The sequence below is a fragment of the Madurella fahalii genome (genome assembly GCF_045866475.1).
Source record: "Madurella fahalii IFM 68171 DNA, scaffold_1, whole genome shotgun sequence".
Taxonomy (NCBI): domain Eukaryota; kingdom Fungi; phylum Ascomycota; class Sordariomycetes; order Sordariales; genus Madurella; species Madurella fahalii.
The window spans coordinates 4,320,478-4,345,194 of record NW_027263971.1 but is presented as its reverse complement, the minus strand read 5'-3'; the positions used below and the strand labels follow the sequence as shown (position 1 = coordinate 4,345,194).

The following is a 24,717-nucleotide window of genomic DNA, read 5'->3' as shown; positions in this document are numbered from 1 at the left end:
GCTGTGATACTTGTTGGATGAGCGTTCACCGGGAGTGTTTTCCTTTACCCCCACCCCCTCTTGAGTTTGTTAACTCTCCAGGGCAAAGCTAATAGACGCTCAGAGGCTCCCAGGACCAAGTAGCCCGGAAACCTAACAAGAAAGGTCTTCGCCTTCCTCGATCGAAGACAGCGAGTGAAGTCATAACGGTAGGTCCATCTGGCGTCGTGATGATAGCTGACCGCGGACAAATTGGGCCTAACTGGACTGGCAGGTTGTGGTGCTCCATCCCGTACTTTTACGAGGAAACTTGGTCCTACCTCAACGGCAACATTCGCATTCTAGATAAGCTTCCGGCCGTAAAAGCCAAAGCCTTACGCAAGGCCAGGGACTCGAAAACCCCGGCATTGGTCCGGAAGGACTTCAATTTGGTGTCGCGGGGCGAAGCAGAGACGCTGGCCTGGATGTCAAACCCGAGCCAGGAGGCCCTGGAGCAAGTGCTCCAAGCTCGAAACATTGCGACCCAGAGCAGCAGGACTCCCGGGCTACCACCCAGCAGCAACACGCTTGCATTTACTCCGTTCCAGGAAATGCTAGACCGAGCGACACCACACAGTCTTACCAGGACTTCCAATACTACCCTTTATCGGGGGTCACCGCTGCGCAAAGGCGCTGACGAGCTAATCATGAACAGCTACCTTCAAGACCTCGATATCGGCAATGTTAAGACCGAGAGCACGACCCTGGTCTATGATGGCTTGAGGAGCTGTCCCCCCTTAGTAGCCGACAGCTCGCGGGCCTGGAGGCCATACCAGGGCCCCGACTCGCACACGAGGCTCTGCAACGCGAGACGGCACTACAGCCACGCCATCAAACCGCCGACCTCCCATCCACTGCCTACGGAACCCTCAATGTCAACCACCATCCGCTGCCCCCCAAACCTCAAATTGGTAGCACGCCCTCCCAGACCCCAAGACCATGATCCCAAGGCACTAACCTCCTTTACGCAGAAAACCGTCATGCCCCTTAAAACCCCAACCCTAGTCTGCAACAAACCCCTTCCACCACTTCCTCGCGAGATCGCACGTCCCTTTCCTCCGAGCCCCTACCCCTCCCCAATCCCAATCACTGCACCGCCCCTTAGGGCACTCCCACGCGCTCCGCCAGTCTAAGTGGTCTTACTAGTCAACCCTCCCATTCGCGTCCATCTCACCTCAGGGAACTCTGACTCTTCTAGGGAAGTACACCTGATTGACTAGCGCGGGCTTGAGGATGAGCTAGATAACGGGAGCTATAGGTGGGTCGTGGAAGGGCGGCGTTGATCCGGCGTAACAGGAGCACTTTTTTAGTACGAAGGTGAGTGGAATACTTCTAGATGGTAAGGGCACTGATATATACGTCGTGGGTAGGAAGCGGTAGTAGAGTACTACCAGTAACTGGAACACTAGTAGGCGTGGCAGGCTGGGAGTGAGGAGTCCGCTCTTTGTGTATAGCTGCTTGGGAGGAGATGTGGTAATAGTAGAAGTTGGTAGGTCTTTTTCTTTGTTCTGTCACAGCGAGTAGCAAGTGCTGTGAGCATGCCAAGTAGCATCACATCTAAGTAGTAAAAACAATCCCCCTTAAGAACATAGTAGTGCTGATTAACCATATATCCTAGGCCATGACGAGTAGTATCTAATAGAGTTGGAAGTTGATCCCTCTCTCTCCGGCCATAGACGCCTGCACTTCACATAAACCGTGTCCGCGATCATCAAGTAAACCTCACGGAAACACACAACAGCCATAGTGGAAACCTTGATTGCCATTCACTCATCATCACTATCTGCCATTATCTGCCTCCTCCTCTTCACGGCGGGTCTCCTCGGTGATGGTAGAGGCTGCGTATCATCCAAGTCATCATCGTCGAAGAGCATAGCCCTCGAATCCGTCCGTAGCTTCGCCTTCTTAGCCGACACGCTCCTAGCGACCAGCTCGTCCACGTCCGGCATCTCGTCGTCAGTATCCTGCGTTGAAACGAACTGCATCGGCTCAAAGAAAGGTTTCTCCTTGGCAGTGATTTGTCCATTGTCCCTAGCCCGCCCTCCAGGCTTGTATCTCATGCTGAGACCTGAAGAGCGGGGGGTCGTTGGGCCAGTCGATTTCTGTGGAACGCTGGACATGAAAACATCATCGTCATCTCCGACGACGAAGTCGGCGAGATCGGCGCCGCTGTCGGAATCCTCCGGCTGTTCCATGTCGCTGGTGCGGGTGCAATCGTCGCCGATATCTTCAAGATAGTCATGGCCTCGCTTGAATGCCGTTTTGCCCCCTCGACCTCTGCCCGGACCCCGGTGACCTCTTGGTGTCGGCCCCTCAATTGTGATATCACCTCCATCTTCATCCTTGTCGTGATCTCCTTCTTCACAGTCGCTAAGAAAAACGGGCTCCGCTTTGCCCTTCTTCCTAGTCTTGTTGCTCTTGTTCGTCTTTCCAGCAGCCGGCCGCTTTCTGCCTCCGCGTCCGCCTTGGTTGCCTTCTGGCCAATTATTCGAGCGTGTACACTTTTGCTGCGTGACTGCTTCTCCATCCGAGTCTTCCGCAAAGGGCTTGACAGGCAATGTTTGCCACGATGTTCTGTCCGTCTCGCCGTACGGGCGGGTGTACCTCCGCGACGGATCTTGAGACTTCCCCAGCGTCCTGAACAATCTCACACATCTTCTCGTGTAACCACCGTGCTTTAACTGTACAGTTGGACGCAGCGCTCGCTGTGCGGCTGGATAAGCCCCGAGCTGCACGTCCCCGATATGTTCCACTTTGTCGAATGGATGCGACGGTAGACTTTTGTACACCCTCTCGAGGGTGTCTGTCTGCGGCTTGCTTAGAAGCACCTTTTCGAGCTCAGGCACATCGGCCAGAAAATCCGTTTCAGCCGGCTTTCTTGGAGTCGTAACAGCTTGAGCGGCTGACCGACCGAAGAACGACGCCTTTATGAACCCCGTCTCCACGCCGTCGGGCATGTTGAACTTCTTCTTGGCTGGCTTCTTCCTCAAACCAGCTGCCGTCTTCTTCGGTTCCGGAAGAGACGGGTCTTGGGAGTTCTCGATGGGAATATCGACATGCCGCTTGTCAACCTCGGGCCTGACATCTCGCGGAACGATTCTCGTGGAGAGATCGTGGCGAAACGCGAAGCTCTCGCCGTTACAAATGAGCTGCTGCATTCTTTGGTAATTGTCCTTCGCTTCTGCGAACTTGTCCTCCTCTTTGCCTTTCATGAGTAGGAGTACAATGTTCCCTGCCCTCTTTCTGCCCGTGCGGCCCATCCGCTGCAGCATGCGTATTGGGGAGGACGAAGCGTCGTAGCAAACGATCAGGTCGACCTGGCCAATGTCGAGACCTTCTTCGCCGATCGAGGTGGCGACGAGGACATTGAAACTGCCGCTCTTGAATTTCTCTATTGTTTCGATCTGCTGCTTTTGCTTCATGCCTTCGCTCCTTTTTGAGTCGGCCTGCCCCACGAATACGGTGGCGCTGATGAGCGGCTGGCTGTTGAGAAGGCGGACGATCTCTTCGGCACTGTCACGGTACTCGCTGAAGACGATGGCTCTCGTGTTGGAGTTCTCCCCGGCGTCGATAAAGTGATTGACCAGCGTTTCGCAGAGATAGGTTAGTTTCGGGTGGCCATTGAACTCTTTCAGCTTCATCCAGCCTTCAATCGTGGACATCATCTTCTGGAAATTCTCGTCACTGAGGAGCTGTCGCCGGAGTTTGGAGCCCTGCCCGGGTTTGTCTTCCTCGGTGGAGCGGAACTCTGCTAGATTGTTGTAGAAGGGCTTGATGCCGTGGAAATTGAGCAACTTAATTGCATGAGCCAGGCTTTGAAGAATGCCAAACACGGCCATCATCATGAACTTCGTCCCTTGGTTTACGTGCCTGCCCGGCCCGCTCATCCATTCGTTTCTGGATTTGAGCAGGCCGTAGGTGGTTAGGCTCATGGGATCTCTGCCGTAGTAGACGTTCTGGGCGCTCAATTTGTCTACGAGCGGCTTCAGAGCCTTCGAGAACAGGTCCCTCACCACGAGCATCTCATCGGAGGGGTCAAAGGTCACAGTGTCAATGTTGCGCGCATGGACATATTGCCGGATGTCGATGGACTCCTCGGTCCGAATCTCGATGTGGGAGATGCCGAGGTTGTCAATGATGTCCTGCACGCCCTCGACTGTCGACCCGGGCGTTGCCGTCAGAGCCAGGACCCGAAAGCTTTTCGAGAAGCGCCTGATAAACTCGACGACCTTGACGTAGGCGTAGTCACCTGTCGAGCGGTGCGCCTCGTCGATGACTAGAAGGACTATGGACTTGGGGTCTGCGTATCCCTTGGAGAGGTCATTCATCAGGGTCTGGGGGGTCATGAAGAAGAGGCGCTTGCTTTCCCATTCCGTTTCGCGCAACACGGGGGCGGTTTCTCCCGTGAGCAGTGTCGCTTGCGACCGTGGTATGCCAGCCACGTTGAGACAAGCCTGAACCTGCTGCGAGGCCAGGGGCTTCGTAGGCGCCACGAATACTATCTTGGCACGTCTGGTCCAGCGAAAATAGTTGAGCATGATGGTGGCGGCGATGAAGGTCTTGCCCAGGCCGGTGGGCAGGGCCACTAGCGTGTTGTTGAAGAGGCCATTCTTGACTATGCTGAACTGGTAATCCCGGATGGGGCCCAGGTTCAGAGGATAGACCCAGGTGGCCAGCTCATGGTGGTTGAGCTCGTGGTGCGTCGGGGCCTCGGGGGGCAGGTCTGCACGGAATGGACGACTGTTGGGCCCCTGCGATGGCGCTGGGCGCTGGTCTTCCCTGAGGGTGTTTCCCCACAGCGTCGTCTGCCGGAAGTTCTGGGGCCGAGGCGGGGCTCTCGCAGAGCCGCCGAATGGAACCGGCCTCGTCGGTGCCGACGCGGTTGTGGCGGCAGCAGCAGCATCCGTGGCCTGGGTGAGTGCCAGGATCATGTCTTCGTCGAGAGTGTCGTCAAAGTCATTGTCGTTCATTGCCATCGTCCTTGCCGGTGGCCAAAAATAGAAAGCCGGACAAAGGACGGCATGCAACAATGCCCGATTGAAAGTCGACTATGCGGGGGAGGCCGCAGTCATTCTTTGTATTCATTAGGGGGCGATGGGTAAACAAACACATGTGCTTGCGCTGTGCGCTGTCGTTGTCGGCTTCACAGACTTCGTCACACTCGTGGGAGGCGGTGCCCAACGCGCGATAGGGCGATAGGGCGATAGGGCGATAGGGCGGAAGGGCGATAGGGCGATAGGGCGGAAGGGCGATAGCGAAGACGCGACGGGATCCGAGATGCGAGACGCGCCAATTCGCCAGTGCACGTGGTTTGGTTCGAGTGCAAACCCCACTGACGAGGCATGCATAAGCCACACTCGGCGACCCACAGCCTTACGGGGTCCCTTTGTTGTATGTAACCAATCAAGACGAAGTGGGGCGGCGCAGACAAAGCCAACGGCTCGCAGCCTGCGCTGCAGCTTCCTCGCTTCACAACTTCATCGTTCTTGCTCGTTTGCAATCACAACAACCACCACGCTCAAACCAACGGCAAGACGCACCAGCAGAGCAAGACACAGAGACCGTTGAGACACATCGGCAACGGGCCACAATAGACCCCAACAGAAGGACACACCGAGATGGCCCCACCCAGCGGTCGTGGTCGCGGTGCCCCTAGGGGAGCGCGTCGTCCACGCGCCGGAGGCGTCACGAAACGCAGGAGCACCCCAATGACTGACAAGGACGGTGACATCCTGATGGATTCCGAGTCTGTCAATGCACCGACCGGACCCTCCGGGAACCGGGGCCGCGGTCGCGGCCGTGGCCACAGTCGCGGGGCGGCGCGGGACGTTCAAACTTTTACACGACTTGCCCAGAACATCAACTACCACCTGGACTCGCAAGACTCGAAAAAGCCCCAATTCGACAAGACAACTTTGAAGATTCTCGGGCTCAAAAGCAGCAAGGCAGCCAACAATCCCGACGGCGGTCTTCGTTCGCTTCTCGACTTCCTAGAGCGCAAGGCTTCCCGAGACAAACGCATCACGCTCGGCAGGGTATGTTATCGCGTGCCCTCCTTTACCCCAGGCATTCATTCTAACGTGAACTAGGCCATCATTGCTGGCGACTACGTGTGGGTCAAAGTCAATAAGGATGATGCCCCCCTTCTGCTGCGTCTCAACGGATACACGTTTGCCGGCGCCGAGTTGGCCATCCAGGAGACATCAGACCCCATGCCAACGGCCGACAGCACAAGCTCTCGGACCGCCACCGCCGAAACAAAACAAAAACTGCTCTCAGTGTTGGCTAGTCGCTACAACGCTGAACAAAAGCTGCTCGACCTATCCGGCCTCGGAGCCGACGAGACTCTGGGCAGCATGGGCACCTTCGGCTCGCAGGCACTGGCAGAAAAATCCTTCAAGGCTCTTGTGCACCTCGCCGGCTCCGAGTACAAGGACCCCGAGGTGAAGAGAGAAGCAATTCAGGCGGTATCACTTGCCAACAACGGGATCCAGGATGTCGACCAGGTCTTCACGCTGGCTAAGTCCCTGCCACACCTACGCCGGCTTGATCTCAGTTGCAACAAGCTCGAGAACCTGAGCAAGCTCTCCAAATGGCGGGACGAGTTTCGCTTCCTCGAGGAGCTCCACCTCTCGGGCAACCCCGTAGCGAACCAGCCGGACTACGCGGCTGAGCTGTTCAAGTGGTTCCCATGCCTTCAGAACCTCGACGGGCAGCTCAAGTTTGCGCCCGACCGGGTTGCGCTAGACGACTCTCTGAAAGCCCAGATGATCCTGGAGCTATCGAGACAAACTGGCATGAACGCCCAATACTCCGAGTTGTGTCTGACGGGCGTGGCCAATTGGAACTTTGAGTTGGCGCTCAAGTCATTCGAGGAGCAAAAGGCAAACCTGCCTAGAGACGCATTCATCACGCCTATTGCTTAGGAGGCACTGTCGAAGAAGTTGAAGAAGAAGTTCGGATTTTAATCAGCGGAAGAAGGAAGAAAAAGGACATGAGGAAGGAGATGGGAACATTCAGCGAGTTATGATTTTGTGATGGGCACGGATACGGAGGTGAACACGGAACATGGCATAAGCATGGGCATGGAGCGGTATATCAAAAGCGAGTGTTGTTTGGCTTTGGTTTTTCTGGGGTGCATGATACCAAGAGCGGTTGTGTGTCTGGCTTTTTGTGGCTGGTTTTCTGTTGTATTTGAGATTTTCGGTTCTGGGTCTGGTTTTCTGGTCTCCTGTTCTTCACGGGCTGTACACGGGCATAGGAGGAGTTCAAGCGGTTGATTTTGTAGTAGAACAGCACATGATTCAATGTCACTTTCTCATTTGAGATTGAGCATGTCGTTTTGACCTCTCCGGTTTCAAATCAGTCATGAGATCTCGCGAGTAGGCCACTAAATCTCTGGCCTCTGCGGCCCATAGCAGAGGACCCGACGTCGGCGCTTACTGTGGTCTGGCGATCGCTGAGCGCCCGAGCGATGGTCGGATCGATTGGCCGAGATGCGGCGGTTTCCCTCGTGCGCAATCGATCACATCTTGCATTGCATTCCCGCTGAGCGGGCATTGGCTGCGTTCCTGGCCTATTGCTGTCGACATCGAGTCCTACATGCACCTGATTGGCGCCGTGATTTGTGATCTCGTGATGCAACCTCTCAGCGCCTATGCAAGTCCACCAGTGAAGGCTTGTCCGATTTAGAGTTAGAGTTGAGGTGCGTGTTCCTTTCTCCCAACTTTCCGAGGGGCTTGCAGATACGCAGAGATCCGGCTTACGGAGGCGCGGTGTGGTGTGGTGTGGTGTGGTGTGGTGTGATGTGCTGCATCCGCCCGGAAGGCTGTCGCGGGAGAGAGTGTGCTGCTTGTCGAGGGAGCTGCATTGCCGCCAAACTGAGAACTGATGGAGGGAATAGTTGCAAGGCTCGGGCTTGTGATATTGCCTGTCTACGGAGCTCTACGGGTATCTTCGTTGAAGAGCCCATTGATAAAGCGCTGTGACGACCATGCATGCGCGACACGCAGAAATTACAAGTCCGCCGAAATGTCTAATTCATCAGCGCCGTCTGACGGCGGGGCGGTGTGGTTGTCGTCTCTCATTCGATCTCTTGCCTACCTTGCCAAGATTCTCTGAAGATCATCCTCGTCGAACCGTCCAGCAATGTTCTTCACCTTGGGGCTTACAAGGCGCCTACGACTCCGAGGTCAAAGTCGGTCCTGGCTACGCAGCGGGAAACTTGTGTGTGTAAGGGAGGGCAGCTGATATGCCGCAGCGGTGAACGAGAATATTGCGATCTAAGAAGTCTTGCTTTGCAACGAGTGTGGAATTGTTCCGTCGCCATATTGGATGCTTACTTTGAGCACCATTTGCTAGGCCCCGCCGAGTCTTTCCAGAGCAGAGCTGCAGATCGACCACGGCTGAAGATGATGATAACCATGTAGCCGGACCCCGTTGGGGCTTCTCCTTGAACACTGACATCATCGCTTACCCTGGGAGCAAAACACGCAATTTGCGCCCCCGTCCAGTTTGTTTTCCTTTCTTTTGGAAAGACACGGGCCGCAGTTGGGCCCCATTTTCTTGGGGGTTCAGGTTATCCGCAAGCCACCGTGCTTTGGGGCGGCGGAGGAGGGGCAAGGCGCTTTCCCTTTCCAGCTAGTCTCCCCGAGCGCTATCCAGGGTCTCAGCGTTTCAGAAAAAGTGCAAACCCCATGCCACTGTCACTGTTTGCGAAGCCGAATTGTCCTGTCGGTGCTGTCGTATCGCTTTTCGCAAAATCCCCCAGAATGTCACCCCGCTGACACATTCCTTCTCGTGTGGTGGGCTGACACTGGAGAGTCCCCAGAAATATTCCGTGGTGCTATTCTCGCGGGCTGAGCTGCGCGGTGCGAGCAGAGCGAGCACTGGATCTGAGAACCCACGACCTGACGATGGGATTGCGGTGCAAAACTGTGGACGTGTTCAGAGATGGCGGCCCTCGATATCTGCGTGGTTGTTTTTGAGAAATCTGGGGTTTGCGACAAGGACTAGGCAAGCGCAAAACGAAAACGAAAGTCTAGTTTTGCCCAGTCGCGGTTTGATTCGCAGGCTCTAGCATCCCGCAGCCCGTCAAATTTCTGCTGTGCGCCTGCGCCCCTTTTCCCCTTGCCTGTCGGCCAAGCCCTCCCCAGGCCTCCCCCAAAGTCTCTTGGCCGGTATGCCAATGTTCCAATGTCCCCTTGCACACGCCGCTACCTCGCGCGGATACTGCAGTTGGATGGGGCTGAGAAGTCACTCGCATAACGGGCTACAAATGAGGGTCGAGCGAGCCCCTGCTCACCCCCCCCATTGGCGTTCCTGATTCGACCGAGCCCCCGGCACCCGTGCCCCTTGTCAGACCCTCTGCCCGGCTCCGTCTGGTTCATCTCCCATTCTCTTTGGGGTGGATCGACCAGTCGGTCGCCCGATGTCTCCTCCTTCGCTCCCCTCTCCTCCCCCCCCCCTGGTGTCAGGGTTGCCGTGTTGCCGTACGGACCGACTGTGCTCAATTCCAAAGAGTTGGGAACTCGCCTTGGGAGGCAAAATCGCAACTCGTCTAGCACAGTTTTGCAGCCTTCCAACATTTTCGAGCACCGGTTACACGCCCTTACAGACCATATTCCGGCATCAGCTCAACCACGACGCGGCTTTGCACAGCCCCAGATTCGACGGCGCGTGGGCCGACAGGTGCCAAGGACTCGCAGGAGGCTGGCGTGCCGTCTACCAGACATCTCGCACTTCACCCCCTCTCCATCCTGCGACGTGAAACCCTCCAGGACCGGAGAGTTTTTGTTTCTTCGCCGTCACGATCGACCGCTAGCGTTCACAGTCCGTTTGCTTCTCGGAAACGATCCAAACTTCGTTCCGTCGATCACGCTTTTCCTCCCGTCAACAAGGGCCGGCCCTCAAGCTTCCAGATCTACGTTCGCTGTTTTCCTTCGGTTCGCTGCCAGGCACGAAACCTTTCGCCAGAGGGCATTTGCAAAGTTCGGATCAAACCCGTGCCCCTTTCCGTTCTCCTTCCCCGGGCCTATCCCTTTCTCTGGTCCCTTTCGCAAAAGACAGACTTCGTAGATCCTGCGTGGCTTCCACGCCGCAAAGTTTTGGAGCTCAACATCTCTCTTCCCGACCGAGGGACGACCGGGAACACAGACTCGAAGCTCGCATTGCATGTCAACGTCGACATGTCTATTTGACTGGGACTATCATCGAGGACGACCCCTCTCTGTTCCTGAAGGCACCGATTGCCTGGGTCGCTCGTCTCATTGACTTTGCGACGAGCTCCAGTCACCATGTCTCTCCCTCAACCGAAGACCGCGTTGAACAACGCGTGCTCAGTCATTTTCAACAATACGCTATACACATACTCGGCCGAGGCCTTCCAATCATTACCGTTAGAGCCGGGCGCAGAATGGGAGGAACTACCACAGGGTGAACGTGTCACCGGAGGTGTCTGCGTAGGGTCAACGACCGGCAATCCGGCGACGTCGGCCTTTTTTGTGGTCGGGGGAAAGGGAGGATCCGCCGGTTACCAGGGCCTGCAAAAGTACACCTATGCGACGAGACAATGGGAATCGATTAAGCTATCAATCGCCGTGACGCACGAGCGGGTAGGACACAGCGCCGTCTATCTCAACAGCACGGATTCTATTCTCATGTACGCCGGGAACCAGGATGGTTCCGAGAACCCATCATCACACACATTTACGATTGGCGCGTCGGCGCCGCACGAAATCCGGTCCTGGGACTCGTACGCGCCGCCGTCAATCAAGCCGATCCTCCTGCCATGGTCTACTAGCGAGGCAGTCATGGTAGGCGGCAGCACATGGAACACGCAGGTCATGCTCTTCAGCGTAGAAAGGAAATGGGTTGACTCGGGAGCATCGCTGTCAGCGCCGCTGCCCAAGGACACGTCGGCGATCCAGGGCGTCTTGATGACGGGCGCTGACGGGTCAAAGAACCTAATCACATTCGACGCGACAGTCTCGCCAAACGAAGTCAAGCGAACAATCCTATACAGCGGCCCTGGAGTGCCGGTTTTGAATGCTGTACCAGTTCGCAGGCGGACGGCGAGGAAGGAGAGAAGGAACATTGAGCCCTTGACGCTGAACAATTGGCCTGCATACAACTCGACGTTAGCTCCGCAGATCACAAGGGCTACTAATTATGCCCTCGCGCAGGGTCCGGACGGCATGGTTGTGATTGCAGGCGGAAACGACGAGGACGTGCTATCAATGTTCAATGTTAGACAGAACAGCTGGGAGGATACCGAGTCACTGCTGGGACAGGCCAGGATCCTCTCTACTGAGAGCTCATCGACAGTGTCGACGTCGACGGCAACATCAACGTCATCATTGCGGTCCACAACCTCATCCGTATTGGCATCTACGAGCGCTGGCCTAGTTGCTGCTACTGAAACGCCTACATCAACAGCTGCGCCGGCAGTGCCAGGAGATTCTGGTCCCGACCTTAACACAATCCTGGGCGCCGTCCTGGGGGGCTTCTTCGGATTGACAATTTTGCTGGCCATTATCTATATTTGTATCAAGAGACAGCGGAACCGTCGGGCTCACATGGAAGCAGGCCACGTAAGGAGGGCCAGCGGGGCTTCGTCGACTGAGAAGGATGGAATCGGCTTTGCCAAAGACATTGGCCAGAGTCCTCCGGGAGTCTTCCGCGGACACCAGCACCACGGCTCACAGAACTCTTTCTCGTCCATGGCGATTCTGATGGGTCGCACAGGCCAGCACAAGTCAACGCCGTCCGGCTTCAGCCGCAAGTCGAGCAACGAAAGCAGGCGAGACTCGTATGACAGCACCTTTAAGGCCTTCAAGAGCACCATCAGCAAGCCAATCCCGCAGGCTGCTCAGCTCACTACCGTCCAAGCATCGCAATCTCAGCAGACCCGGGACGAGAAGGGTGTCGCCTTTGCAACCAGCACGGCGGAGCCAAAACCACGGAACCTGACGACGGGCGCCGATGGTCAGGGCAACGCTCGGCGCAGCTCGGGCTGGAATAGGTACTGGTCTGGCGGCTCAGCCCTGAATATCCTTGGGTTCGGTAGCGGCAACGGAAACAGCAATGGCGCGGCGAACAACTCACGGCGGACCACGGTGCACTCGGACCGGAGCTCCAATTATAGCGAGCCGCATCGTATGACCCAGGACAGCGCCACCGTCCCGCCCCTGCAGACCTTCGAGCCCCGGCTGTCCTTCAGCCGCGTGAACTCGCACAGCCCGACCATCGCGGTGCACAACGAGAAGATCAGGGAAGGGATGAGGGGCCAGATCGAGACGCAACGTCCCATCAGTGCAGTGACCGACGGGTCCGCATCGGCATACTCGAGCGGCATCCCCGAGTCGGTCCATGAGGCATGGGATCCTACCGCCGCGAGCAAGCCCTGGGGCTCGGATCGGTCACTTAATGCCTCGTACACGGGCATTTACTCGACGCCTCTCGCCCCCGCTTCACAAGGCTCGAAGACTTCAACACAGCCGCCGCCCCGACCGGCGCGGCCATCGCAAGCTACCGTGCGCGACGACATGAGCTGGCTCAACCTCGGGAGCTAAACGTGGCAGGCCTTCAAATCTCACATTCCTTCATCCGCGCCTAAGGACACTCTTTCCGCGCCCGGCGACGGCTGGTCCCTTTTCTCCTAATGCTCAACCGCGCCATGACGGCGGCACCACCTGCCGTGAATCCGGCGCCCATCGCTCTATACCCCATACGTAGACTTGGAAGCGTTGTAGATTTCTCTCTTGTGCATTCCCAGCATGCCACCCACTTACGCTCCTCCCCTCGGCCACCTGAACCCGGCGTTCACAAGGACCCGTTCCACCACCGCCGCACTCAACCCTGGCAGGGGCCGGCCCATCAACCCCACGGATTATTCCGAATCAGTTTCGTGCTATCCTGGAAGCACGATTTCCTCAGCACCCGCATCCTCCCTTGCGGCGCAACAAAAGTTACCGGCAGTTTCTTTTTGCTGGGATTTGTCCATATACCAATCTTTTGATTTCTCTCCCCATATGTATATCCTTGTACATTTTGGCGTTCTTATATTCTTCATTTGGCACTGGCATTGCAACCAGCATTGCTGACCCGGGTTCGGTCACAATCCCCTTCTGTCGGTCTTTGTCTCTCCTTCTTCTTTGGCATAACAAGGAAGTTGCTTGTATTCATCAGCAACGCTCGATACCATCTCTGCGCCAGGGATACCTTGTAGCTACGGCGCTTCATTGCTTCATTTTTTTTTTCCTTTTCCCTCGTGATACTGCGGTAATTATACTCTGGCCATTGGGATCTGATGGTGGGGGTTGGAGGGAGAGTACACGCCGTTGAACGCGTCATGAGTCAGGGCTAGGGATGTAGTCGGGCTGGACGGTGAGACCTGACAACTGCGCTCTTGTATCTAGGTGCTTATTCAGCACTCCACGACTGCACCTCCTAGCTGCCGAGCGGAGGGTCATGATAATACCCAATGCTTTACACTCATTTCCAATGTCCTGTGCCGCGATGATTCTCCGAATATTTGTCTTAGCATCAGTCAGCACCGAACATCGGCATTGAGTGCTGTCTGATTAATGAAACTGACCCAGCCGGTCCCTGTTTCGATGCGGAGCCAACTCGGTGGTGGAGCGAGACAGATAACTCATTCATTGTCCCTTTGGGGTATCGCATCCGACGTCTCTACAACAGCAGATGGCAAGGTATAGTACTCAAGATGTCTCCCCTGAAAGCAAGCCACTCTCACCCACCACATCACAAGGGTTGCGCCACCGGTGGTGCTCTCAGGGTCCTCGGTCGACGAAACGAGCTGGGTGTCTAGCCCGATTCTCGAAAGCGCCATGCACCCGAGCCGCCTGACTTGCACCATGCAGCTGGCTTGAATGCGGGATGTGCCTTTCTGCTAATTCCCTTACCGAGAGTTTGTCTGGGTGCTCTTGTCCTTGGGAGCCCGCAGTCGTTGAATTCGAGACATTGAGAATTGGGATTGCCAATGCTCGGATGCTCAAATGCTCGACGGGTTTGTGCTTCGGTCAAATGGCCCGGCGCTTCCCACCCTTCCCCCCCTCCCCCCACTTCACAGCCACGAGACGTGGGGTTCCACGCCTGTCAACAACCATTCCATGCGGGTTGACATGTTTCCGCCGGGAAGTTCCTGGTGGGATCCGCCCGGCAGCACGATCGCGCACTCATGTAATTTGCCTGGCCCCATTCCCTCGTCCCATTGGAAGTTCTAGGGAGTCGACGGGATTGGACTTCCGCGGCAATCGAGGGCGGCGAGTACCGGGAGACCATCTTTGGCCACATGGAGTTGTCCCCTGGCCTGTGCTTCCGTCCCAACCACTGCATGTCATAAGTGTGACACGGATGCGAGCCTCCTGCGAAACGCGTGGCCAAGGACCTAACTACCCACAGTCAGGGCGTGTGAGCAGCCCGAAAGAACGTCATCTGCAGATCGTTTGCAGACCCGACGCTGGGTGTGTCCGCGCGAGGAACCGGTTAGATCGCTTCAACTCCCGTATCTTGTTCGCTGCCAAGAAACCCCCAAGGAAGTCCTCGGCCGGACCAGTTGCTCGTCTCATGGGGGGGCTCTCCCACGGTTGAGAAGCGAAAATGCTCTCTCCGGCCCGGACTCGGAGCCACAGCGGCCTGATGTAACCATTACTGAGCAGCGTTAGTAAAACACCCGAGGCCTCGGCCGTCATTCTCATAGCCCCCGGTTGGAAACAGCTGAGGGACTGATGCGGGGCCAGGGAGCGGGAAACATTTCCGCTAACAGAGTGCCTTAGGTAATGAGCACCAGGCTCCGACGTGGGGCATCATGCTTCCGCATTGGCCACAGGCGGGCTTTGGTGCCATTTCAATCCTGCGCTCCCCCACCATCACCCGCTCCCCGGGGGACGCAACTTTCTTGGGAGTCTGTTCAAAACGCCGCCAGCCGCCATACCGCACCGGCCGACTCCTTGACGGAGACACCAGCGCCAACTCTCCTCGAGAAGCGCTCTCGCGGCGCCGTCGACAGCCGCGGTGCGCCCTGGTCAACGATACCCGACGATTTTGGTCCCGCATCCGATCAAACGTCTCCGCCGCGGTAGTGCACGCTCTTCGCGATACGGCCAATCCTAGACGGCTTCCCCGATCCGGAGGCGGTTAATTGAAGTGTCTCGGTATCCTCGGGGACTTCTGTTCGCGCTCTACATCTCGCTGGCCTAGAGCATCCGGGCGCGCGGTCACAACCCGTGCCCATTAGCATGGACTCATCAACATGGGCTGTCCCGAATCACTCGGTACACTCGACCACCGAGGATGACTTTCAACAATTTCTCGACATGAACGGCATGGGGAATTTGACGGATGGCATGAACTATACTTTCCAGGAATTTCAGTCCTCGCCTGGTACCCAGTTGCTGCAATCGCATTCCCGGGAGCCGCTCGACATTGCCATGAGCGGCGCCGACGCGCCGATGCTCCTCTCGCCGGCCGTCTCCACCATGCAGCACCAGATGCCGGCCTTGACAACCACCGCCTCCTACCAGACTATACCGGCGACCATGATGCCGCCTCCCACGCCGAGCGAGGCCATTGTCGACAGCATCGACGCCCAAATCCAGTTTCTCCAACAGCAGAAGTTGCAGCACCAGCAGAGGCAGATGGAGGAACAACAAGCGGCCTTCTTCGCCCGCCAGCCGAGCCGGATGGTCCCTCCAACCCCTCAAAGTCTGGAGATCCAACCTGGGAGTAATCACTACTACGGCCAGCCCCGTACTGCCGAACAGCAGCAGCAGCAGCAGCAGCAGCAGCAGCAAGCTATTGAGTACCGCTATCAGAGGCTAAAAGAGCAGCAAGATGTCTGTTAAAGTCCCGATCGTCATTCATGGGGGGGGCGAGTTTTTTGCTGACCTTTAACCAGATGTCGTTCACTCCACTGGTATCACCGGCTGTCACTCCGCTAGATACTCATTTCTCGGTTGACTCCCAGTTTGCCGTACCAGGCGCCTACTTTAGCCCCTTGACTTCGCCGGCTCTACATGCCCAGAGCGATCCTCTTGCCGTCTTTGATCAGAGACATGGCCCGGCGACCACAAGCTCGCCTGTGGATATGGACCTTGACTCAAGCGTGTCTACGAATACGGCGCAGAGTTCGACGCCGGGGGATCTGGCCAAGAAGATGCGAAAAAATGCAGCCAAGGCTAGAGCCAAGTCGTCCAGCATCAAGCAGTCGCCCATCGCAAAGCCGCTACGGAGGAAGACCGGGACGACCCCGAGCTTGAATGCCCAGGTGCTGAGCGAGCTGATTGAGAATGCCGAGCAAGGTCAGGACTCGCAACAACTGCCTAGGCCCATGATGCAGAATTCTTCTTCATCCACGACAATTGCCACGGATTCGGAAGACGGATCAGTATCCCCGGAGGCCTTGAACGACATCACTCCTGTTGAGATGCCCCCGCCGCCTCTCCCCAAACCGCGCTCTGCAAAGCCGTCTCCTTATATCGCCCCACAGAACAGCGGCGCCACCAGCACTCTGCAGCCTCCCCGGCCAGGGATGGCGTCCCCCGCCACGCCCGCATCATTGATGAAACTAAGCTCGCCGAATGCCCGTAGCACAGGTACTGGCGCTACAACTGGTAACCAAGAGGCCATCGACACTGAGCACATCGAGATGTTTGAGCTTCCCGAATCCGCAAACTTTTCCAACTCGGGCACCACATCGGCCAACTGCCCTACGCCGACGCAATCTTCCCAAGACGCTGGTGTTTCCAAAACTCCAGCCCTCGCGCCCCTCCCTTCGCCCTCAATTACCAAACCGCCTATGACCACACCAACTACCCAAAGCCCACAGCTATTGGCCGGGTCCGGGCTGGGTACAAGGAAGACACCGCAGCTCCTCCCCAGGGGGTCCAAGAAGCGAGGAAGCGTTAGCTCGATCCCCGTCTCACCTGCTCTTCGACCAAGGATCTCGCCTAGCATCAAACCCTTGTTACCGGGCGGTCCTGATGTCGAAGAGGCTGCGTCGCACCTTTTGGCGACAAAATCAAACTACCAACGTATCCTCGAGGGAAACACCGTACCCGGCGTCTCGTATCCTAGCGAGCTATCGACCAACCTGACGTCGAAGCGCACGTCCCACAAAATTGCCGAGCAGGGCCGTCGGAACAGGATCAACTCAGCGCTACAAGAGATCGCGACGCTGCTCCCGAGGCCTCCGCCAAAGGATAGCGAGGGCGAGGGAAGCGGTGATGGCAAAAGGGAAAAGGCTGGTAGCGGCAGCGGGAGCGTGCCGAATAGCAAGGCGAGCACGGTCGAGATGGCCATTGAGTATATCAAACAGTTGCAGCAGGAGGTTGCCGCGGCCAATAAGAGGGCGGAGGAGGCGGAGAAGAAGCTTGAGTTAAAAAAGGGGCAGTAATTTGATGGGAATGGAATGGAACATATTGGCATAGTCTATATATATATATATATATATGGGCGGGATTCTGTCGGGATGTGGTCATGACGGTCTGATGGGGGAGGGACTCTTGCATTTTAATCCATGTGGGAAGGGGGAAGCAGGAATGGCGTCGCCGGATCGTTATATAGGAGGTTTCAGAGGTCGCGAGATCACAGCGTATATCGTTACTGAGATGGATGGTTGTCTCTGTATCCCTTGATGGTCTGAAGAGGGGAAGCAAGTAGAAGACGGTTAGCTGTTTACTGGCTTCATGGATGAGATAGGACACACAGGTTGGAAATACCCAATGAAAGCGACGGATCACATGATATGATACAATAGAAAAAGTCAAAAGGGTCGGGAAGAAGGCTGCTGCTTGCAGTGTCACATGTCGATTCGCGATGCCCCGTCGCAGCGACGCTGTACAACCCTTCGCTGTCTGACAATGCCCCTTGCGGCCCGTTATCATGGAACTTAAGAAATCCAGGGAAAGTAAGGTACCCGAGCTAGGGTCCTTAAGGGTCCAATATGGAAACGTCACGGGTGGCGAACATATCAACCCGACACCCGCGCTTGGGCCCTAAATGTACGCTCTCCCAGCTTGGCCTAGTCCCTTACAAACATAGTGAATTCAGACGCGCCGTCTCATCCATTGAGCATCGGGACTTACACCTAAAGCTGCGTGGTCTACAGTACTTACCCCAAAGTGGATTTCGGTTCACAACCATAAACATCCGCTCACATCCAAGTCAACTCATATCTCATTTGGAAACAAACGCGTCAAGCCAATGTCCCCAAACACTGTTCCTCCCCTCCAGGGAGGCGGCGACAGCCCCAAGGAGCAGGAAGAGCAGGATTTATACGACATAACCACCGCCGCAGCGGTGGCCGAGGCAGAGATTGCCGAGGCCAACGAAGCTGAGCGGCAGAGTAACAATGACGGTAATGCTGGTGGTGGCCATCAGAAGCAGCAGCAGACCAAAGGGCAAACAAGTACAACAAGGACAGAAGAGCCACAACTAAGTGTACATACACAGACGGCTACCATACCGGCCGGCAAAACTGAGGAGAAGGAGGAGGAGGTGGATCTGTATGACATCACAGCTGCGGCGTCAGCTGCTGAGGCTGAGATCATTGATGCTCCTGCCAAGGGGGGAGAAGGGTTTGGAAGGGGTTAGGGGAGATCTGGGGGTAGGAGGTGAAAGATATTTGGAGGGAGAGTTCCGGGAGACCTACGCTTGGGTACCATTTGAAGGGGGCCCGCCATGATCAATCTTCGAAAGGGGAGAAGAGTGGGGGAAAAAGAGAGAAAAATAACATAAAACACCAGGGATTCGCTGGTTGTCACCGACCCAACTACTAGTCTGGCGGTTAGTAGCTTGACTAAGGAAGAGCGGACGGGATCCCGTATTCTCTACTACCTATGGTCGTATGTAGAAGGCCAAGGAAGCATTACGGATTATGTATCTCCCTCTAAGCCAAAGAGCGCGGAGGGAGAACGATCGAGAGCTGGTAAGGCGTAGTTGGCGATTAGCACCTTGAGTTAGAGGCATGATAACCACTAAGAGAACTTAAATAAACATATACAAGTTGTCTATCCTCGTAAAAGTACGATATCGTGCTTGTAAAGGAAGCCTATATTGAGTGTACGTCGTTGTAGAGGATGAGAGAGAGAGAGAGAGGAAATGTGGCGGCGGCGTCGTAACAGCATGCCACGTGTGGCGTAATCAATGCAGGCAGCACCGGAAAGCCCCATCTGTTGCCACCGACAACCAAAACTCCACTTTCGTCATCCCAGTGTTTTGGTTCTTGCGCTTTACCCGCTTCAGCGCACTGCATCAACATCGATTCTTTTTTTTCTTTCTCCCCCTTCCTTCCTCTCACTAATCCCAGCCATTCATCTTATCGCCTGGTTACAAGAGCGACCTTGTCTGCTCATCTCAATTAATCGCAAGTCAAGGACGATCAGTTACGCCTTGATCCACCTTGCAGCTGCCGCATGCGGGTGCACTGGCTAGCGACCTGACCGACAAAGCCTACGGCGATAAGCTCTGGTTAGACCCTATCTGGCCAGATCCTGTTCAACATCTCTTGCGTCACCCAGGTGCGGAGCGTGCATCGCCGTCGCCGTCATCATCGCCATGTCCGACTACGACTCAGAGAGCGTCGACTATCTGCAGGCCGACTTCGACCCGTGGTCGTTGACGGTCCCCCGCCTGCGGTCCATCCTCGTCACCCACAATGTCCAATACCCATCGCAGGCCAAGAAACCACAGCTGGTGGAGCTGTTCACCGAGCATGTGGTGCCGCAGTCGAAGCAGCTTTTAGCGACGCGCGCCCGTGCGAAGCGGACAAGTAGAGGAATCGTGGATGCCGACTCGCAGAGCACCACGAGCACTGATTTCTCCAACGAACAAGATACAACGATGCGGCCGCCGCCGTCAGCACGGCGATCGCGGTCGCCCAGGAAGACGACCAGAGTCAAGCACGAGCCTGATGAGGCCGATCATATCCCCGCCGCGCCGCCCGCGCCGCGCCGAGAGAGCCCTCGGAAGAGGCAGTCGCGGTCGGCCAGCGCCCAATTAGCGACGGCTTCCGACACAGACACGGCGCCCGATGCTGAACCACCTCGGTCGGTTCGGTCGGTCCGGCGAATGACCCCCGCCCCAAAGCTAGAGCCGCCGGAGGAGGAGGACTTCTTCAAACGCACGCCCGAGACAGAGAGCGTTTTCACCAGCGACAATCCCTTCCAGAGTGGAGCCAATTCGCCCGTCTCTGCGCTGAAGACGCCCACTAACCGTCGGAAGACCACCGGCCTAGACTCGGTTCGGAAACACACCCCCTCTACTGCTCGTCGGATGACGGATGGCCCCATGTTTGGTGAGATGGAGGAGCCGCGGCCCGTATCGCGGGGGTTCGAGGTGCCCATCCGCCATGTCGGGAGGCCAGGGACTCCGGATGATGAGCCTGACGAGGAGTTTACACCGGACGAGCAACTCGCATTGGACCAGGAACAGAGAGCCAACCCGGAGCTGGCAGTTGCGCGTAGAGCGAGCCCTGCCAAGCGCGGGTCAAGCTTGTCGACACCCATTTGGGTTCTCATTACAACGCTCTTTGTCGCCTATGCAGCCTGGTACAGGCAGGAGAAGCTCGCAGTCGGATATTGCGGGCTCGGGCGGGAGCCGACGCAGTTGATTCCCGCAAACATCCAAATCCCGGACTGGGCTGCGGAGTTCGCTTCAAGACTCGATATCCATAGCATCCAGATCCCCGACTGGATCAACACTGCCCTTGAGCCGCAGTGTGAGCCTTGTCCTCCCCATGCTTACTGCTACGAGGACTTCACGGCCCGTTGCGAACCCGACTTCATCTTGAAGCCCCATCCGCTTTCCCTCGGTGGACTCGTCCCTCTGCCACCCACCTGTGAGCCTGACGGCGAGAAAGTCCGCCGGGTCAAGGCTGTTGCCGACAGGGCAGTTGAAGAGCTGCGCGATCGGAGGGCCAAGTACGAGTGCGGCGAGCCAACCGAGCCCGAGGGCGAACCTCTGGACAGCCCCGCTATCGAGGAGGATGAGTTGAAAGAAATTCTCAGCCGGAAGCGGAGCAAGAGAATGGCAGCCGAAGAGTTTGACGAACTCTGGGTCGCGGCCCTTGGAGAGGTCAAGGCGAGGGACGAAGTCGAAGTCCAGTCGGAGGAACCCACTCCTGAGTAAGTTACCAGTCCTCCTTGCCACGCACGGGCCGGGAAGTTCGGCCTCTACGCGTCCAGTTCAAAAAAAAAAAACACAATCAGTTATCTGACACATTCCACTAACCAGACCCGTCGCCGGACCTGTAGAACCCCCGGTACCCCCTCCTTTCCAAACACCAAACTATCGTCGACCTCTCTCGCTCGCCTTTCGTACACCTGTGCGCTCCGCCGGTCGGTCAAACTCGGAGTGGCTCGACATCGAATCAGCATTGGAGGGCTGATCTTCTCCCTGCTCTCCCTGCTCTACGGCCGCAAGCGGTACCTCGCGAACCGCGCGCTGGCGGCGCAGGTGCCCGCGCTGGTGGACCAGGTCCTCGACCGCCTCGCCACGCAGAAGGAGGTCGCGTTTGAGGACGGCGACGACGACGCCTTCCTCTTCCTCCCCAACCTCCGCGACGACGTCCTCCGCTCCATGCACAGCCTCGCCGACCGCGAGCGCCTCTGGCAGCGCGTGCGCGCCGTCGTCGAGCAGAACAGCAACGTCCGCCGCGGCCAGCGCGAGGGCCGCAACGGCGAGGTCGGCACAGCCTGGGAGTGGATAGGACCCAGCAGGCTCGGCGCTAGCGGCGAGGACACGGCCAGGCGGCGGAGGAGCGGGCGCGTGTCGTGGGGCGTCCCGGGCGCTTCGGAGGCTGGCGATGACGGGGCTGCGGAGGATCAGATGGCGGATAGGAAGAGGAGGGTGGTGCAGCTTCGGAAGTGGGAGGAGGCGAGGCCCATTTATTGAATTTTTTTTCTCTTTTTTTTTCTCTTTTTTTTTTTTTTTTTGGGGGGGGGGGGGGGGGTTGTTTTTTTTATTTGTCATCCCGCCTCAACGCACCTTCCATGGCGAAGATGGGCAGCGGTAAGCTATTTGCCTGCCGTTTTAAGCCCCCTTGTCAGTTGTTCTGTACTACTTTTATATGTATCTATTCACCAAACCTTCGCGGGATTTTTATGGAACCGGCTAGGGATGAGGCCACGAGAGGAAGAAGGGAGGACGATTGCTGGCTTGCGAGCGGGGGGGTATATGCATGTATGTGTGCATGTGTGAGTGTGCGGCCGGCGCCGCATCACAGTTACTTAGCCCATCCTTTCTTTCTATGCCCTTTCCTCTCTTTCCTTTCCGTTCTTCTGTTCTGTTTTTTTTTCTCTTTATCTCCTATTGAGTGCGGCTTTCTGGCTTCGGGATGATTCAGGCGTTCTAGGAATGAGCGTGGAAACGCGAGGCGAGCTGGCACAACTGACATATGTTACCACTATGTTGTGCTGTACATCAGATGTACCTGCTGGACTTTGATTAAGGATACTATGCAATTATGTCTCTTTGGGGTATCCAGGCGCCGGTGATAATAATGGCCCTGGCATAGACTGGCAGGAGTGAATAGTTTATGCCTGAAGTTGTTCTCCTATTTCTGCTGAGCACAGTTGCCTAGACTGGAAATAAAGGCTGGATGAAACTTGTATACCGTGCTTATGTGCAGTTTGAAATGGTGATTGTTTGTTTTGACTGGGTCAGGGGATTTGTTGAAGTCATTCGGAAGGTGATACTAGACAGAGGGGATTGCTACCACGCCCGGTACCGGTTCCGGGGGCCCATGATGACATTTTTCTATCTCCTAAACTTGCTCGGCATCGTTCCATCTCCGGAACATAAGATAGAACACTCAATTCTGTATACAGCCCTGCTAGCCTTTTATCATTTTTAATATGCCTGGCTCTCCTAACCACTCCTAGTGTTCTGGATATCCAACACCAAGATGTCCTCGGCGCCAACCTTGACCAGCTCGTCCATGACGACGGCGATGCGCTTCGTCTCGACCATGGAGCTGACGGCCACCCAGCCTTCCTCGTCGAGTGACGTGACGGTAGCGGCGCGCTTGCCGGGCGTGATCTTGGTCGCCTGGTCGAGTTTGGTCCGGGGCACGTTGTACTGGCAAAGCACGTACTTTTGGGCTGTGATGACACCGCCGATGCGCGACGCGATGAGGTCGACCATCCCCGGGTTGCTGGGCGCCTTAGACTTGATCAGGATGGCAGAGGACTCGACTACCGTGTCGATTGCCTTGAGGCCGGCCGCCTTCATGGTCTCTCCGGATTCTGGTTACGAGAAAGTTAGCCAGCTAGAGGACGGACGGAAACGGGGCAAGAGGGGGTCCACGAACCAACCAAGTCCACGATCCCGTCGGCCACACCTAGCGCGCACGCCGCCTCGACGCTGCCGCTGAGCTCGATGATCTTGGTGCGGAGTTTCCGGCCCGCCAGCTGTGCCGTGTCGGTCACGCCCTCCTGTTCCATCTCCAGGCGGGCAAAGTACTCGTGCGCCAGGTGGATAAAGCTGGTACCGACGTTCTTCCCGATCAAGTCCTTGCCATTGGCGTACTGGCCCTTGGCGGGCACCTGGACCTGCAGGCGGCAGGCGCCGAAGCCGAGGTCCATGACCGTCTCGCAGCCCTGGGGCTTGCCCGAGGGCGTCCACTCGTTGCTCATGCGGCGGACGCGCGCGAGGGCCCGCACGCCGGCATCGTGCTCCTGTACCTGGTCATAGCCCGTGATTCCCAGATCGACACGGCCCTCGCCGACAAAAGTAGGGATATCGGCGGCGGGGAGGAAGACGAGGGCGATGGGCAGATTCTTGACCAGGGCAATATCTAGGCGGTTCTCGCGCTTGAACTGGATGTCGGCCCCTTCTAGCAGGTTCAGACTAGATTGGAGGAGGCGACCCTCTTTGGAAGCAAGGGGTCAGCATGAGCGGTGTCTCGGAAGAGGCGGGTTTTGCTGGGCTGCGGGAAGCTGTGGTGGAGTAACAGACTCTTGGGGACTGCGAAGAGCAGGCGGCCTTCTAGGCTGTTTTGGCGGATCAGCTCTGGTGGCTCTTGATTATTATCTCTTGCCCTGGCGGCCGGGGGTTCCGCCTTGACCGCGCGACACAGGACTGAACGGAAGAAGGGCACCATGAAGGGCAATAGGCAGGCCGAAGGCGACGACCACGGGGGATGGGCGGAAACTCACTGGTTTACCAGATCCATGGTCGGCTGGCCGAGCCCCGACGGCGGACTTTGGGGGGGTTAATATACAGCGTGCGCTTTTTGAATGAGGAGTGAGCTTCGGTAGGGGACTGATCAACAATTGGGGGGTTGTATGGGAGGAAGGACGGCGATGGCGGGGTAGGTGGGCTTGCCAGAACATACATTTGTACTGCGCAGGCGGGATGTTCTGCAGCCGCCCTGTGACGGTCCAATTTGCAGACGGGATGTCGGCGGCAGAGCGGAAGAGCCAGAGCGAGCAATATAGAGCTACAGTAAGTTCCTGTATAACACCCTCCGCTTGGTCAAGCGCCGTCGAGTCTCAGGTTGGATTTTTGCTTGGAGTCCACGTTCCTGGATCCGAGCTCTGTCACTGGTGCCCCTCCAAGGTGGGGTAGCAGCCCGGCCTGGGTCCCACGGCGGCCCGTGGAGCAGAGATGTCCTGGGCAGAGAGCATGGGCCGGCTGTTGGCTTATACGCCGTGCTGCGGTGTGTACCATGCCAAG

The 24,717-nt window shown here is 56.8% G+C and overlaps 8 protein-coding genes and 1 non-coding gene across 9 annotated transcripts; 6 read left to right on the top strand and 3 right to left on the bottom strand.

Annotated features, from left to right (window-relative positions):
• Window positions 1-209: 209 nt before the first annotated feature.
• MFIFM68171_01347 (uncharacterized protein) lies at window positions 210-1,151 on the top strand (the record flags this gene model as incomplete). Its single annotated transcript, XM_071056769.1, has 1 exon — window positions 210-1,151. The coding sequence occupies one exon, from the start codon at window positions 210-212 to the stop codon at window positions 1,149-1,151; it is 942 nt and encodes a 313-aa protein (XP_070912870.1).
• A 633-nt stretch (window positions 1,152-1,784) lies between these two features.
• Window positions 1,785-4,994, bottom strand: MPH1 (3'-5' DNA helicase; the record flags this gene model as incomplete). The annotated part of the gene is made up of 1 exon (XM_071056768.1): window positions 1,785-4,994. One exon carries the CDS (start codon window positions 4,992-4,994, stop codon window positions 1,785-1,787), a length of 3,210 nt encoding a protein of 1,069 aa, XP_070912869.1.
• A 642-nt stretch (window positions 4,995-5,636) lies between these two features.
• On the top strand, window positions 5,637-6,944 carry MEX67 (nuclear mRNA export, poly(A)+RNA binding protein; the record flags this gene model as incomplete). Its single annotated transcript, XM_071056767.1, has 2 exons — window positions 5,637-6,053; window positions 6,108-6,944. The coding sequence occupies 2 exons, from the start codon at window positions 5,637-5,639 to the stop codon at window positions 6,942-6,944; spliced, it is 1,254 nt and encodes a 417-aa protein (XP_070912868.1).
• Window positions 6,945-10,313: 3,369 nt separating this feature from the next.
• Window positions 10,314-12,590, top strand: MFIFM68171_01344 (Pre-mRNA splicing factor CLF1; the record flags this gene model as incomplete). The annotated part of the gene is made up of 1 exon (XM_071056766.1): window positions 10,314-12,590. One exon carries the CDS (start codon window positions 10,314-10,316, stop codon window positions 12,588-12,590), a length of 2,277 nt encoding a protein of 758 aa, XP_070912867.1.
• Window positions 12,591-15,278: 2,688 nt separating this feature from the next.
• MFIFM68171_01343 (Phosphorus acquisition-controlling protein) lies at window positions 15,279-17,434 on the top strand (the record flags this gene model as incomplete). Its single annotated transcript, XM_071056765.1, has 2 exons — window positions 15,279-15,875; window positions 15,938-17,434. 2 exons carry the CDS (start codon window positions 15,279-15,281, stop codon window positions 17,432-17,434), a joined length of 2,094 nt encoding a protein of 697 aa, XP_070912866.1.
• Window positions 17,435-18,243: 809 nt separating this feature from the next.
• MFIFM68171_01342 (uncharacterized protein) lies at window positions 18,244-18,633 on the top strand (the record flags this gene model as incomplete). The annotated part of the gene is made up of 1 exon (XM_071056764.1): window positions 18,244-18,633. One exon carries the CDS (start codon window positions 18,244-18,246, stop codon window positions 18,631-18,633), a length of 390 nt encoding a protein of 129 aa, XP_070912865.1.
• A 144-nt stretch (window positions 18,634-18,777) lies between these two features.
• On the bottom strand, window positions 18,778-18,888 carry MP_IFM68171_r2. Its single transcript, XR_011605961.1, has one exon. It is a non-coding gene; the product is annotated as a 5S ribosomal RNA (ribosomal RNA).
• Window positions 18,889-19,596: 708 nt separating this feature from the next.
• SRC1 (inner nuclear membrane protein enriched at) lies at window positions 19,597-21,933 on the top strand (the record flags this gene model as incomplete). The annotated part of the gene is made up of 2 exons (XM_071056763.1): window positions 19,597-21,164; window positions 21,294-21,933. 2 exons carry the CDS (start codon window positions 19,597-19,599, stop codon window positions 21,931-21,933), a joined length of 2,208 nt encoding a protein of 735 aa, XP_070912864.1.
• Window positions 21,934-22,908: 975 nt separating this feature from the next.
• Window positions 22,909-24,214, bottom strand: HIS1 (ATP phosphoribosyltransferase (ATP-PRTase) (ATP-PRT); the record flags this gene model as incomplete). Its single annotated transcript, XM_071056762.1, has 4 exons — window positions 22,909-23,285; window positions 23,351-23,911; window positions 23,998-24,032; window positions 24,198-24,214. 4 exons carry the CDS (start codon window positions 24,212-24,214, stop codon window positions 22,909-22,911), a joined length of 990 nt encoding a protein of 329 aa, XP_070912863.1.
• Window positions 24,215-24,717: the final 503 nt, after the last annotated feature.